The 15,545-nt window shown below is 37.9% G+C and overlaps 1 protein-coding gene across 1 annotated transcript in view; it reads right to left on the bottom strand.

The window, feature by feature from the left end:
• Nucleotides 1-12,292, bottom strand: part of thsd7ba (thrombospondin, type I, domain containing 7Ba) — a 94,994-nt gene extending 82,702 nt beyond the window's left edge. Inside the window, exon 1 of the mRNA XM_029256897.1 lies at nt 12,151-12,292. Coding sequence (XP_029112730.1) covers nt 12,151-12,292 — 142 coding nt within the window. The remainder of the gene's footprint in view (nt 1-12,150) is intronic.
• Between the last annotated feature and the right edge of the window lie 3,253 nt (nt 12,293-15,545).

Raw genomic sequence — 15,545 nt, 5'->3', positions numbered from 1 at the left:
GGGCAGAAAACCTGCTCCATGCTCTGAAGGACAGGCATATTTGCTTCATAAAGAAAACAATTTACACTGAGGATGTTTCCATTGAAAGGTTATCTGCATGCTCTCTTGAAACCAAATAGTCATACCAGTAACATAAAAATGAGCCAAAATTTTGCAGACGTTCAAAAATGAGATGAAATGCATAAGTGAATAAATAAATAATAAAATAAATAAGGAGGGAATGTTGGTTGGAGGACAAGAATGATTATATGATATTTTGGAATTTTGTGTGATAATGACCTAAAATTAGTGCCTACATAACTGGAAAAATATAAACAAATGGCAAATTATATTAAATTACTTCCCTTAAGTCTAAGCAGAAAAAAAAAAAAGCAATACTGCATTTGACTCTCGCGTTGTACCTGGTCCTATAACTGCATTTTAGATGCACTGAAACAAAAAAATGACACTTGCTCATTAAAGCCAACGGTTAATTGCAGTCTGATAAAGACATGATTGCATTTGGATAATTGCTGAGCATAAGAGATAACTTTAGACTGGTTGCAAATACACACACACATTGTCGGAACTGCTTGTCCCATACAGGGTCGCGGGGAACAGGAGCCTACCCGGCAACACAGGGCGCAAGGCCGGAGGTGGAGGGGACACACCCAGGACGGGACGCCAGTCCGCCGCAAGGCACCCCAAGCGGGACTCGAACCCCAGACCCACCCGAGAGCAGGACCCGGTCCAACCCACTGCGCCACCGCGCCCCCCATCGGTTGCAAATAAATAAATAAATAAAAAAATAAATAAAGGCAAAAGAAAAAGTAGAAGAATGCTTTGATGTATTTGTACAGATGAATAAAAAATGAAGGGAATGGGCTTGACTGGCTCTCAAGGAAGTTCTCGCTAGGATTCAGCGAGAGGAATCTCCATCACACTGTTAAAGTTAAGATACAAGGCTCTGCTGGATTGCTAAAGTAAGAAAACCATATAACCGCATGGCGTCCATGTCCATGTCTTTGTGCTTATGGAACTCATTCTACGATAAAATTACAAGTGTCTATGATACATTTAAAGGACCTTCAAGGTTTAGTTTGATTTTCTTCAGAGCACAAACACTATATGCACACGTGCAAAAATCTAAGATGCTCTCTAAATTTATACCATCTTTGCAGCTGAAAAAACAAAAAAAAGAAAGATATTAGCTTCAGATGTAATGGACTGATTCAGCTGGGGATGATCCATTTCATTCTGATACAATAGCCCATATAAAAACTATGGAAAATCTATTCAATGAAAAGTCAAAACACAATTTTCAACCCCATAACTGTCAATTATGAGTTTCAGCATGCACCACTGAAATGAGAAAGCTTGAAATTGGGGAAAATGTATTTTTAAAAAGAAACTCTTTTTTTTCCCACTTGTTGTTACATACCACTGAATCAATGTTGGCTCCAGAGATGTCTGTTTTGCACTTTTTTGCAAGGTGTACTTCCGTTGTCGCTCTGCTTCTGTCCATCTGTCTGATCATCCTCCTCTTTATTCTTCAACTTCCCCAAGAAGTAGTCTTTTTGGGACACCCAGATTTTTTCATGATGTGCCCAAAGTGAAATAATCCCAGTTTCATCATCTGCGCTTCCTAATGAGAGTTCACGTCCGATTTTATGCAACATTCATTTGTTTGTTTTCCTATCTTTTAATGTTTATGGTTTTCCTCTCCTGAAGTCCAGCTTTCTTGTTCATATAGTTTTACGGAAAATACCATTGCTCAATATTTCTTGAAATTTGCTTAAGAGAACATAATTAGAAGACAACAGCTTAGAGACAGAATCAGTATACACACACATTTCAGAACCGCTTGTCCCATACGGGGTCACGGGGAACCGGAGCCTACCCGGCAACACAGGGCGTAAGGCCGGAGGGGGAAGGGGACACACCCAGGACGGGACGCCAGTCCGCCGCAAGGCACCCCAAGCGGGACTTGAACCCCAGACCCACCGGAGAGCAGGACTGCGGTCCAACCCACTGCGCCACCGCACCCCCCTTAGAATCAGTATATTATTTGAAAAAATCCCTGATTCTCCTCAAATGCAAATGGTTAAAGTATTTAGCAGAAGTGGTCATATAGCCCTAAGAAGACCAGAAAAGGTAACCTAATCTTCAAAAATGCTTTGAATTTAGCTTGCAGGTTCAGTGATGACTTCTGAAAGGGAAAAAAAATTCGGAACTCAAACCCAACACATTTTTCCTCTTTGCTTTTTTTAAATAGGATTTTCATGTCTTCATTTTTTTGCTGCTAGTGTGGTGCCATCTGCATATTGCAGATGTTGATGTACCTTGATGTTCCAATCAATTGTGAATCTCTGTTTCTCTTCTTCGTCTGACTTCCTTCATAATGGATTGAGTGAACAATTTTAAAAGGTAAGGAGAAAGGATTCAGTCTTGTCCAACTCTCTTGCTAATTGGAAATCATTTGATTTCTCCATTATCTATTTTCTGAGTAGTAGACAAGCTATCAGGATAACTAGGGATTCAGAAACCTTTAATTTTCTGTGTCCATACCATATATTTATCACAGCTGACACAAACAAAGGTTTTGTTTTCAATGAAATACATTTTAGAGCTGCTTTTGATATTCTCTATTTTTTCATCATCCAGCTTGCAGCAGCAATGATATTTCTTGTTCCTCATCTTTTTCTGAATCCAGCTTGTACATCATGCAGCTGTTTTTCAAAGTATCACTGTAGTCTATGTCGAATGAGCATGACCTTGAGCATGACCTTACTGAAACTTGAAATTATAGAAATTGTGCAATACTTTTCACACTTTGTCAACTTCTTTCAATGGAATTGGCAAGTGAACTGATCTTTTCCAATCTGTTTGCTAATGTGTCATTTCCAGATTTGTTGGCATGGATTGGTAAGCACCTTGACTGTTTTATGTTCTGCTGCTAACAAAACCTTTGCAGCAATCCCATCTGCTCTAGGGGCCTTTCTCCTTGGTTATGACTTCACTGTTAATCATTTCATTCGTTATCAAGGTTTTTTATTCATAAGGAATGCCATCTAGTGTGTCTTGAATGTTGATATCTCCGCTGTGCAGATCTTTAATGCATTCTTTCCATATCTGTTTCATGTTCTCTGCTTCTGTTCTCATCTGTCCATTTGCATATTTGAACATGCCAAGTTGTGGCCGGAACTTGTTTTTGATGTCTCAAATCCTTGGAAGACATCTCCTTTTCCTTCACATCTGTTTCTGTCTCCAGTTACTTTGCAGATGTTATAGAACTGTTTGTCTGTTCTGGTAGCTGCTTGAAATTCTATGTTCAGTTTTTTCATAAGGCCATATTTTACCACTGGCCTGTTGGTGGTTCAAATCATTGGAGGCCCATAATCAAAAATCTGTGGTTTCTGGTGGACTGCTGAATCCCTTTCAACATTTATGAAGGGTTTCAAATACATCTTTTTGAAGCGTAATTCTTTCATGATCTCCTAACTACTAAATAAACTTGCATCATATCATGTACTATCACCTTTGTATTACCTATCAATCCTATTGGCAGCTACCCATATAATGTTTTGCACCAGAAAAAAGGGTAATTATAGACAAACTGACTGTGCTTCAACAGTCATGTGTCTGCATTTAAATCTCTTCCTCTGCTTTAAAATCACTTTGTTTACTCTGAGTTGTAGTCACTTTGGACAAAAATGTCGCTAAATAAATAGATGTAAATGTGAACTCAAAACTGGTGGAACGTCAACAACTTCTGCTGACAACACCACATTAATAGCAAGAGATGAAGAAAACCTTAAAATCTAATTTTAAAAGTCTAGGGAGAGACTGAAAAATGAGACTACTATTAAATATGAACAAAAGTAAAATCATGACGTGAGGATCAGCACCAAACTTTACAGCTGATGGTAAAGATATTTAAGTCATTGAAAGCTTTTGAGTCTTTGGATCAGTCACCAACCCTAAGGGATATAGCAGTCAAGAGATACAGCAAAAACTTGCACTTGGCAGAGCTGCAATGAAAGATCTTGAAAAGGTCCTAAAATGGCTTATGTGTCCATAAGAATAAACATTAATATTGTTCTAGTCATGTTTTTTAATATAATACTATAAGGATGTGAAAGCTCCACTTTATGTAAAAAAAAAAAAAAAAAAAAAAACAGGAAAGGGAAAATGTAGACTCCTTTGAACTGCGATGCTTGTAGATAGAGCCTTTTAAAGAAAATATGAATAGCCAGGACAGCAAACATATGAAGAAGAATAACAAGAAGAGGACAGCCAACAACAAGATGGATGGACCGACAAAAGCAACAACAAACATACCCCTTTTAATACTGAGGACATTAGCAGAGAACAGACGTTTGTGGTAGAACTCTCTGGAAGTAAAGAGGATCATCACTGACTTCTTGGCAGAACAATAATCGTTTTTCTTTGCTAATACTGCACATAAACCTTTACAAGAAATGCAATCTACTTTGCTTCTAAGAATTAGTTATAACTATCAAACGTGTAGGTTTCCCTTAACAAGACATAAATACACTTTATCTGCATCTATTTATAATATAGGTACGCTATAAGCAGTATATTTTTCATATGTATATAGGGAGTTCAATAGTAAAGAGAACATTTTTACTGAAAGGCACACCCCTTGTCTTTTCCTCTTACACAGCTGTAGTGATGCAATCCCAGCCGCATGCTGTTGTGTTTAGAAGCCCAGCACCAGTGAAACTATAGCCATTTCAGGCCATACCTTGACATGTGATAAAATAACAATTGTATTGTTTGTCCCTGATTTTGTGACACTTCCTTCTTCATCTGACAGTGAAAGTCACTTCTCTGCTTTGTGCTCATGTTGATGTTTAACCTGTTCCTCTTTATCCTGCTTCATTCTTTTGATGGTTGAAAACTGGTTTGGAGGCTGACCTCTCTGTATATTGGGACCCTACTTTGCAGGTAAGCATTTATCTGCAAATACCAAAAACAAATACTTGGCTGCATTTCCAGATCTATGTCTCTTAACCACCCACAGAGAGGTAGAGAGGGTCTGATACTAACTTTAACACCAGGAAATTGTCTGTCTGTCAGCCTCAGAGCTTGCACAGGTGATTTTTAAATCTGTTGCTCTCACTGCAGACTATTTCCATCTCACTCCAGTCACTGAGGTGATAGTAAGTGTAACAGTGTAGAATTGCAGTACCCTTTGTTGAATTATAGGTACTTTCAACATTCTGAGAATCAAGACTCTCTCTGAAGATATTTGAAATGTTTCAAAGAACAGTTTCGGACCAATCCCACTAGAAATAAAAATTCACATGCATACAACAGCACATGTAAAACTAAATTTACAGGAATGACCTAGCACTGCAATTTATGAACATTCTAAGCTTTTAGTTACACAATGTGGGCTTATGAAAACAATGTTCTCAAGATTTATTGGTTTTTCACCATCTTTTCCAAGCTGCCCCAGACCTTATTTAAAATGGCTGTCACACTGCTTTCTTCTGCTTTTCATGAACTGTATTCTGAAATGAAGAATTTATATGAACCAGTAGATCTCTTACCATCAGTTATAGTATATAGTATAAAAACTAATTTTCAGATACCTTCAGAGTCAGCACACTTTGAAAGTTGCTGAAGTAAAAAGGCTTCATATTTTGAAAGTTCTCAGACAGGTGCTATTCTGGTATCCAACTCTTCATTCAAACTGTTCTCAAAGGAAGGGAAATCCTAGAAATTTTCCAGACATCACATTTTATAAAATCCTTGCTGAAATCTTATCCTGGAAAGACACCAGCACAGCAGGCAACAAGAGATATGTCAACTCCATGATCAATGCCAGAAAAGTAATTTGAAAGAAACAGTCATTTTTTTAAATTCTTCATATCAAGGCTTTCTGGAACCGCAACTGTGTATATGTAGGCATGTGTCATAAATACCTTTCTTCGGAAAGATTTCACTACAGAAAAACGTTATTTACAGTCTGTTAAAAAGGTGACCCTCAAGGGAGTTTTGCCTAGTGTAAGACTGATAATTGCATGAACATATTCAGCACCATCTCTTTTGAATTTCTCACCGTAGGCAAAAACTAGCAAGTAACTGAGCTATTTGCACATATACTTTGGAGAATAAGGTAAATTGCTTTTCTGCTCTTAAATTTAGTAAGGCATTTTCATCTTCAGCTTCACTGAAATGCAGTGACAATGAAAATCTCCCTCCGAGCTTTGCAGTGAATATATTCTTCATTTGTTGACCAAACCAGAGCTGCAACTGTGACAGACATTAACACTTTAAAACAAAACTTTCACTTTTCTTCCCCTATTTAAAGAACTTTCTTGGGAGCGTTGAGAAGAAAAGAACTATAACGTTGCAGTTAGATTAATTAAGGTATTTTAAGAGAAAAACTCAATCAGCTGGTGGAGTGGTGGGGACAAAAAAACAGAAACAACAGGTTAGGCCTGGATGTAGATCTGTAGATCAATGGAGGGTCTTGCTTGCTTTCTGAGTGATACTTCAACAAAAGCTTTAGATGAGCTGTCTCTCCTTTAATGAAACTCTTATTGATTTCTCATTCTTAGGAATCATTGCCTTAGAGTGAGCTCTCAGCTGAAAATTCCCTCATTTAATTTGTCTCTAGTCTTTAGGGACACTATCAAATAAATCACTGGATAGTCTTGGGAGAATTAACCAACCTGTGTTAATCCTCCTCAGTAATTTTCTATAAAATAAATAAGCCATTCCATAATGCTGGAAACATCTTAAATTTGCTTGTTTGAAGTCACACCTGAGTTTCAGTACACACGTTGTAAATGCTCATTTTAAAAATAAGGCAGAGAATTTGCAGGTTTTGCAGCCTGTGTTGGTTTCTATTTAACCTTAGTGCAAAGTGCAAAGTGAAGTGACTGAAACTGTCTTTTCTTTTGCGAATCTGAATCAGTGACGAGTTGAAAAGGTAGCAAAATTTTCAGGAGTGTAGACTTTCAAAGTGGTTATTTGAAGCTAATAAACTACAATTTTATTTAATTCTCCTAGAGCTCCCTTTCTGAACATATTGTACACAACAGGTGGCCCTTCATACAGTCAGGTAGAGAGTGATGTAGGTCTGGTAAAGAGTACTAGAGTAAAGGTCAATTGAAATTTCTGAGTTGAGTAGCATGGGAGTGATCAGACTAAAAAATCACTTGGGTGGAGTATTAGTTCCTCATTTTTAAGCACTAATCATAACAGAAGTAGAAAAATGAGCAAACAGTTACATAACAGAAGGCTCATAACCAAACACACCTTCTCTGGCACAAACAGATTCAGCGCATGAAAAGCACAAACTCTGCAGAGCAGCACAGACAGCCACACTGCCCCCTTTTTTGGCAGCCCAACAGAGTTGTCCTTTTTCCAGCCTGACAGGTTAGTTGATTATTTGTACTGCAGTGTTGATGGCTAAACAAGTTCACATTCAAGTGAGTCCCCCTTTGAACAGTGGCTACTGGCCAATCACGTAATTAATGTGTCACAGCAGCTAATTGCATGACATAAATCACATAAAACTTGAATGATCAAGACCTGGGATCTTAACCATAGGTTAAATTTTAATTTCTTACAATCTGCTGTTGATTGCTGATGTAATTTGGCCTGCACTGCTCTGTGGTTCTGCAATTTAACATTGTTGCTCTCAGCAAAAGTATTGTTCATGTTAATTATCATTAGTGTTGATGACAACTCATCTATGCTGACAATATTAAAACTGATTTCTTAAAGAACTTATTTAGAATGACTATCCCTATAATGTCTTCTCTTTTCTAGCCCTCCGTGGTGACACAACTGACCATCTCCTATCCTGGCACCAAAGATTTTTTGACTGATACAGTTAAGCAACTAATTGATTTTTTTTTTGTTGTTCTGCTTAAAAGGTAAGCTAGTCTTAAAGCTCACAGAAAGATGTTGTTTTGAAGGCAAAATTCAGATTTCTCATGCCAAAATTGTAGGCATCTGTGGAGTGAACAATTAAATATCTGTCATGAGCACACATCCAGCATGCCCCATCACATTACACTAGTTTGTCTTCAATGTGCCTTACTGTTCCCCTATATATTTCTCTTCAGTTACCTTTACTAATTACCAGTGGATACCTGCATTGATTCTGAAACCCTGGCACTAGCATTTGTGCCTGCCAGGGGCACAGCTGTGCAGATTTCAGTCATCAAACCTACACCTCATCAGGCTCAGTGACAGAGTTGGCTGTCCCAGCATAACACTGACATGCATCCATAGGATCACAGCCACTTTTACAATATTGGGAACACGGCAAACTCAAAACACGATAACACCACAACATTATGGGTGTATGCAAACACAGTGACAGGCTATATTGCTATGGCTAATACATTATTTACACTAGCTCATGAGAACTGCCTACCCTTGACTCAGGAATTTACCCTTATTGCAGGAGAGTTCAATGCATGTTGGAAATTGTAGTGTGAGATGTTTTTGTCTATCTGTTTTGGTATTTTCTAATTATGCTATATACGGTGAATGTCTACATGTATTCTGTGTGCAAGCATGGCTGATATATTTTCTTGGAAGATTTGAATATAGCATGATGTAAAAGATATGGGGCTTCTGGTATCTAAGAAGACCCTGAGTACACTTGAGGAGAACACAAGGGGAGAGGGAGAAAGGGAGTCGAGGGTCTAAATTGTAGTTTTTTTAATTCCCTATTTATGAAAACTTGTTTGTAAAATATTGTCATAAATAAATAACATACATGAATTGTAATTTCACCATGAAGTACCCTCAAAGGAAAATGAAAGACATTCTGGACAAAGAGTGAACACTTTTAATGATTTAAGACAAACCCAATCAAACAGTGGCACATGAAGAGACTTGGATGGTTATAAATGTACAGTTCCCTGTTATTCAACATTTAATATATATGAGATATGCAGCATCCTATTTGAAATCCAATTAAAAGTACTGTTTTCCGAGATGCATGCTATGTCCAGCAGGACACAGTTAAATTTGCATATTTTAATACCGCTATTAAGCCTGGCTATTTCATCTGCTAAAAAATCCTATGCCAAGACATAAAATTTTACTTAAAAATTATCTTCACACAATTTAAGAAATGCACACACACACATTATCAGAACCGCTTGTCCCTTACAGGGTCACGGGGAACCGGAGCCTACCCGGCAACACAGGGCGTAAGGCCGGAGGGGGAAGGGGACACACCCAGGACGGGACGCCAGTCCGTCGCAAGGTACCCCAAGCGGGACTTGAACCCCAGACCCACTGGACAGCAGGACTGCGGTCCAACCCACTGCGCCACCGCACCCCCTCTTAAGAAATGCATTTGTAAGCAAATCTGAGTCAAATAGTTGAAGTTAAAAACTAACTTGTTTGCAATTTTTATGTCAATAAATAATGCTATGAAATGCAGTTGAGCACAGTGAGAATTGTTATTGGTGACGGTTCTGTAGGGGGAAGATATGCATGTGCCATCCAGGCAATAAAACATCGTAATACTGAGTTCAGGTTTACTCAAATTATAATAATAATTGCAAACAGTATGGCAAAAGCTGAAATAATTACTGGAAAATACGTGAAATAGAATTTGTGGGTGGACCGTCAAAGAATTTACTCTTTGCTAGGATATTTTTGCTTTTCCAAGAATAGCTGATATCATTGTGGAATGAACAGGCTCCAACTCTTCTCTGTGGGCTTTACGTGGGAGTCTGATTATGGAGACAGGCTGCAAGAGCATCCAGGTCATGTCAGGCATTAGGTAACGGCTGAGTTAAACTGTTGAGGTCTGTGACTTTGCTCTTGTCACACAGGCAAACACCATCTGGACTTTGCAGGTCTTGGCTCTTCAAATTATGATTGCCATTGTGGGAAATTTGTTTATTGTAGTCATGAATCACATTACACCCTTTTATCATAACTAATGTATAATTTTTCTGTCATTGTAAAATGTATTTTCCATGCATTTCATGACAAACACTTCATATGCAATTACTGAGAGGTCATGCTAGAAGAACAGAGAGCTGTTTCGTTTAAATGTGCTAAAAGGAAAGAGTTAAATGCTCAAAATGGTCAGTCAGCCACACATCATGCTTCTGATACGCACAAATTATTCATAATCGCATGTCAAGTTGTATTTCTAAAAGCTGATGCTTAAATGTGATGTGAAAAGGGACACACCCCAAGCTCACACTAGGGCTACAAGCAACACACTGAGTGTAATCATTTGGCTGATTTTCTCCAAAAGAACTGACAATGTTAAGCTACAAATAATTATTGACCGATTTACACAGCTAGGTAATTTTAATGGAGCACTTTTAGTGTAAGTACCTTGCTCAAGGATACTACAACAGCAGGTGGGATTCAATACCGTGACCTTCAGAGCTGAAGGCAACACCTCAAAGCCTTACAACACCAGCAGCAGATTATACCCTGAAAAGCACTAAAACTACAAACAACTTGAGACTGCAAATTTTGCTTTAATGTGACGAGTGTACAAGTTTGCCCCATAATGTTTTTTTTTTTTTTTTTTTTTTTTTGCACAACTCTGACAAAGAGTTTCATTACAAATTGCCCAGTGAGATTTTATTAATCAAAAGGGTGTTTAATTTGAAGTTGAGAATTACACACACTGCACTGTAAATATGTTGGATGTTAAATTTTAACTTTCTGTTTAGACTCCTATGAACAGATGCCCTTTCAAGTCACATTAATCCATCTCTTTATCACTGGAGCAACAACCAAAACTGTCATCATTAACCAACTGCAGAGAAAGAAATGAAAGTGCTAATTACAAAAGGGATGAGGCGTGCATGCAGGAGAACTTTATTTTATTCCTGTTATTGTTTTGTTACTAAGCCAACATTTTTATACACTGAAACTTACAGATTCACTGGTTTATACCAGATGCTCTAATGCAGTGACTGTGATTAAATATACTGAAGATAGGTACTACAGCACAGCCTCTCAAGGGAGTTCACCCTTCAACTTTCAAGCAGCAATTCCATGCTCTTAACCATTTACACTGTCTACTGGTAAATTGTTCCAAATTAGAAACTAGAGTTATAATGACTGATACTATTAAAACTAACAGTTCTAATAATTTAACCGTTTATGGAAAATTAACAGTTGCCATTGTTTTTATAACACCATTATTATGAATTACGATATGTTAAAAATGATCATGTAACACCTATGATAAAGCCTCTTGAGTAAAAATATAAACACGTTCTGAATAAATCAATGAAAACGGCCATTTAAACTCTTAGAGAAACTTGAAGAAAAAAGCCTTATTTGACATCAGTCTGCAAGGAAGAAATAAGAAGATTTTTGTGTTTACAAAAATATATACATGTGCAGGAAGCTTATTTCATTTTAAAAAGCCCTCACAGTCATCATAAATCCACCAGAATGTGCAGCGGAGAGTCATTACGTTCAGAGGCTTTGAAAACTGGAGACTACATACATCATTATGTGTGATTACTTTGCTACAGCCAGCCTGTCACCTCTTCTCTACAGATGGATTACCTTCCAGAAACATACGTGATCATGCCAAGAGCTTTGCGTTCCACCCTCAAAGTCATGCTGTCAGACCTGCTGGTTGTTCCTTCCAGTTGCAAAGATTTCCCCACAAAATTAAAAGTTTTTTTTTTTTTTTTTTTTAATAAACTTTTAAAATATTACATTTTAACTGTTGGATACTTATCAGATGACTTACTGATGTTAAAATGTAATTTAAAAAAATGACTTCCAATATCACATGGAATAACTTTTTTAAACCATTTCAGTACTGTGTGTCTTCTTCCATCGGGGGGGTGTGGTGGCACAGTGGGTTGGACCAGGTCCTACTCTCCAGTGGGTCTGGGGTTCGAGTCCCGCTTGGGGTGCCTTGCGGCGGACTGGTGTCCCGTCCTGGGTGTCCCCTCCCCCTCCAGCCTTACGCCCTGTGTTGCCGGGTAGGCTCCGGTTCCCTGTGACCCCGTATGGGACAAGCGGTTCCGAAAGTGTGTGTGTGTGTGTGTGTGTGTGTGTGTGTGTGTGTGTGTGTGTGTGTCTTCTTCCATTTTGTAAGAAAAAAGCATGAATCCACTCACACATTGCTTTACCATTGAAATTACTGGGAGAATCTGTCCATCCTACCTGTTTTCCAGGTGTAGTGTTTGTTCTTTGAATATTCAAGATCAGCCTTTAGTTGAACTGCTACCAGAGACATAGAGAGGAGCAGATAGTTCCCAACTCGCCATGTCAAGCCAACTACACCAAGGTCATCTTTTAGAATCATAGTCCAGACAATTTGCTTTCTGTCCTCAGTTACTCCTAAAGAAAAAAGAAAGACATAAAAAAAGACAAAACAGGATACCACCTTTACCACTATACAATCACAGTTATTTGCAGTAGTTCTCTGAACATTAGCAGAAAATTGAATTCTGAACAACACTTTTCATTTTTTGACGGTTTGTTTGATGCATGTTACAGAACATGTTTAGTTCTTAACTAAGTGAAAGGAATGTGATAAAAATGTTTAAAGTATAATGAAGTTAGATTGTCATTAGATGCAATAATATATTCTGGGTTAAAGAAACCCCGGAATACTTCAAAAGAAAGCAACAGATTCACAACAGATAAAATGCATTGGATTAAAAAAATCGTATTGTATTCTACGTTCTTTTTTTCTGATCGAGACTTTTGATATTCACGTTTAACCATGTCTGACCTTGAAGAAGGCCTGTGGAGACACATCTAACCATTATTTAGTTACACATTTAACGTCAGTCGTATGAACAAATTCCGTGCCTAAACAAGCAAAAAAGCTTCTCTGAGTACCTTAATTTCTGATAGGTAGCATGACCGTGAAGAATCATTAGAAGATGGAAATTAAGCAAAACCTGCTTTTGAAAGACTGTATTGTGTATTTTTCACACGCTACATATCAGGAAAATCATAATTTGCTGTGTGACATTTTATTTTTCATTAGTTTTGCACTAGTTGAGGGTGAAATGTGCAAACATTAAAATAGAGAGATTTATACCATTATCATTAAATAACAGAAGGTATTAATACCTTTTTAGATTTCATTTCATTCATTTGAGGTGCTTGCTGCCATAATTTATGTCCGACAGGCTGGGGATTAATGTTGGATTCATTTGGTATTGATTGTTTTGGTACGAAAAGGAAAGATATATTTTTTTCTTTTTTTACAGTTGCTATTTTGGATAAAGATGCCTGAATGCCAATGTTTCAACTGTATATATGAATTTGTTAGGATGTGGTTTTTAATACTGTTAGATATTTACATTTCTGAGACCCCTTCCACTTACCATTCCAGTTCATCAAACATCAACAACCTTAACATTTTATTACGCATGATACAGTGCAGACAAAAGCCACAGGGGAAAATGGTGTTTTTCAAGGACAGTGCTTTACAGAAAATGGGACATGATTTCCATTTATCTCAAATGTGTGGGGCCATATTTGTAATGAATGACAGCCAATCCATGATATCAGCAGATTAGTCATTCCTCAGTAACTGCACTAACTGTAAAGTCGCACTTTATGCTGTTGCCAGGGAAGTCCTTGGTGTTTTCTTCAGTCTGAGAGATTGCATGTGGTATTGGTAAGTGCGCTGGGGCAATAGGTCCTGTGTCTTTATCATAGCATAATTCTTTTTCTCATTCGAACTCAGACTCCATGTTTATTCTTAAGATTTTTTGGCACAAGCTGCACTAATCTGATCTTTCATGGACAACTGAAAGAGATATGTGCACTGGTGGATGAATAACCAAATATGTATCTGGATTATTTCAACGTGATTTCTCAAGAAAGCCAGCTGCTGCCAACTGGTTTATGGTTGATTTCATTCAGGAAAATTAGATTCTTATCTCATTGCTTTCACTGAGTTTCACTGCCACATAAATCAGATTTTGGAGAGAGAAAGGGGGTGGAGGAAAAGGAGAGAGTCAAAGAATTCTTTCTGCTCTTAGAAACACTCATAAGTATGTACACACTGATAAGTATGTATACATGATGCCCAGTAGCCACTAAATAAAATCAATCTCAGTGACACCATGAGATTACTTTTGACATTCCATGGTAGGGACTGTGGGTAATTAGATTGGCTTTTGACATGTCAGGCAAATTTGTTATGAAAGTTTAGAGGAAGCTTATTACAGTGCTTCTTCTTGGACCTCCACAATTCACAATTTAGCTTTAGGACAAAACCTGTCCTCTTTCTGGAAGGGCATATTGACTACCACCGATGAGCTGATCAATTATATTTAACTGGCCACATTAAAAGCCAGAGAAGCGAAAATGGAAAGGAACGTTATCTTAAAAATGCCAAAAGAGCCAGCAGTGTTTAAATTCACGGTGTAGATTCACCAAAGGTTACAGATAGTTTATCAAATATCACCTCACTCAGGCAATGGGGAAAGAGCACGCCGGAGTGATGGATGCGAGCTATCTTTGCCGAGCAGGGAGTTTTGAGCGGGGTGTTAATTTATATCTGTACTCTGTGGCCCCCACCCAACCCCACCAGCAGCACACTCTCCCTCCCTGTGTGCTTAACAGAAACCTCAGAACCCGGACCTCTTCAGTGTCTTGAAACCTTCTGAGAAAATTTGGGTCAAACGTAGTTTGTGCTGAGCTCAGCAGAAAATCTTCTTAGTGGAAACTGCTAGTTCGGCTGAATAAAAACTAAGACAAATCCTTGCTGGGTAGACAGAGTTATTCGTGCTGCTAAATAAGTGTGTGCACCTGTTGGTATCCTTCACACTGTGCAACAACTGTTTTACCATCAACAGAGGACAGAGCTTCCACGGCTTAGTCTCAGCGAACAGGTGGTTGAAAATATTTGTCTACAGAACAGTTGCAGGAATTCTGATTGCAGCTCCAGCTCTTCAGCCATCCTACGAGACTTCTCCCATTCATTAGCTAATGCCAGTTAAGTTGAGGAAAGATCGTATTGCATTGTATTGTTCATCATATTGTATTGTACTGTGTTCTTTTTGTATCATGTCACATCATTAATTCTCTTTAACTGCTTGGTTGACCCAAGGTCATAGTGATGAGGAGGCTATCACCAAGGGGAAACCTATGCAAACAAAATAAGAACAAGCAAACACCATACTGACTGAACCAGAATTTTGCCCAATTCAAAACACAGAGCCCAGGCAGCTATGACGCGCAGAGCTCACCATATTGTATTATTATTACACTGTGGTAAGGAATAAATATTCAAAACACATTTCTGAACTTGCCTCTAGTGAACGTACACACAATAATTTTGATTTTTATCAAAATCTCAAACATTTCAGCAAAATAAGTTTGACATAATATTAATAGCAATCTAACCGACATGGGAGTATATTTCAATTTTAACTGTGCTGTGAACATAAAATAGGAGTTACTGTGCAATCAGTGTGATACTCCTGTAAATCAGTGACTGTATATTTACTTAATAACATTATTAAATGTTTTTTAAATATTTTTAACATAAAAATTAGGGCATTTGGAGGTGTCGGTGTAAAAATGACCTG

Source organism: Scleropages formosus, chromosome 12 (genome assembly GCF_900964775.1).
Source record: "Scleropages formosus chromosome 12, fSclFor1.1, whole genome shotgun sequence".
Taxonomy (NCBI): domain Eukaryota; kingdom Metazoa; phylum Chordata; class Actinopteri; order Osteoglossiformes; family Osteoglossidae; genus Scleropages; species Scleropages formosus.
The sequence above is the reverse complement of the archived record's forward strand: the minus strand, read 5'-3'. Positions and strand labels throughout refer to the sequence as shown.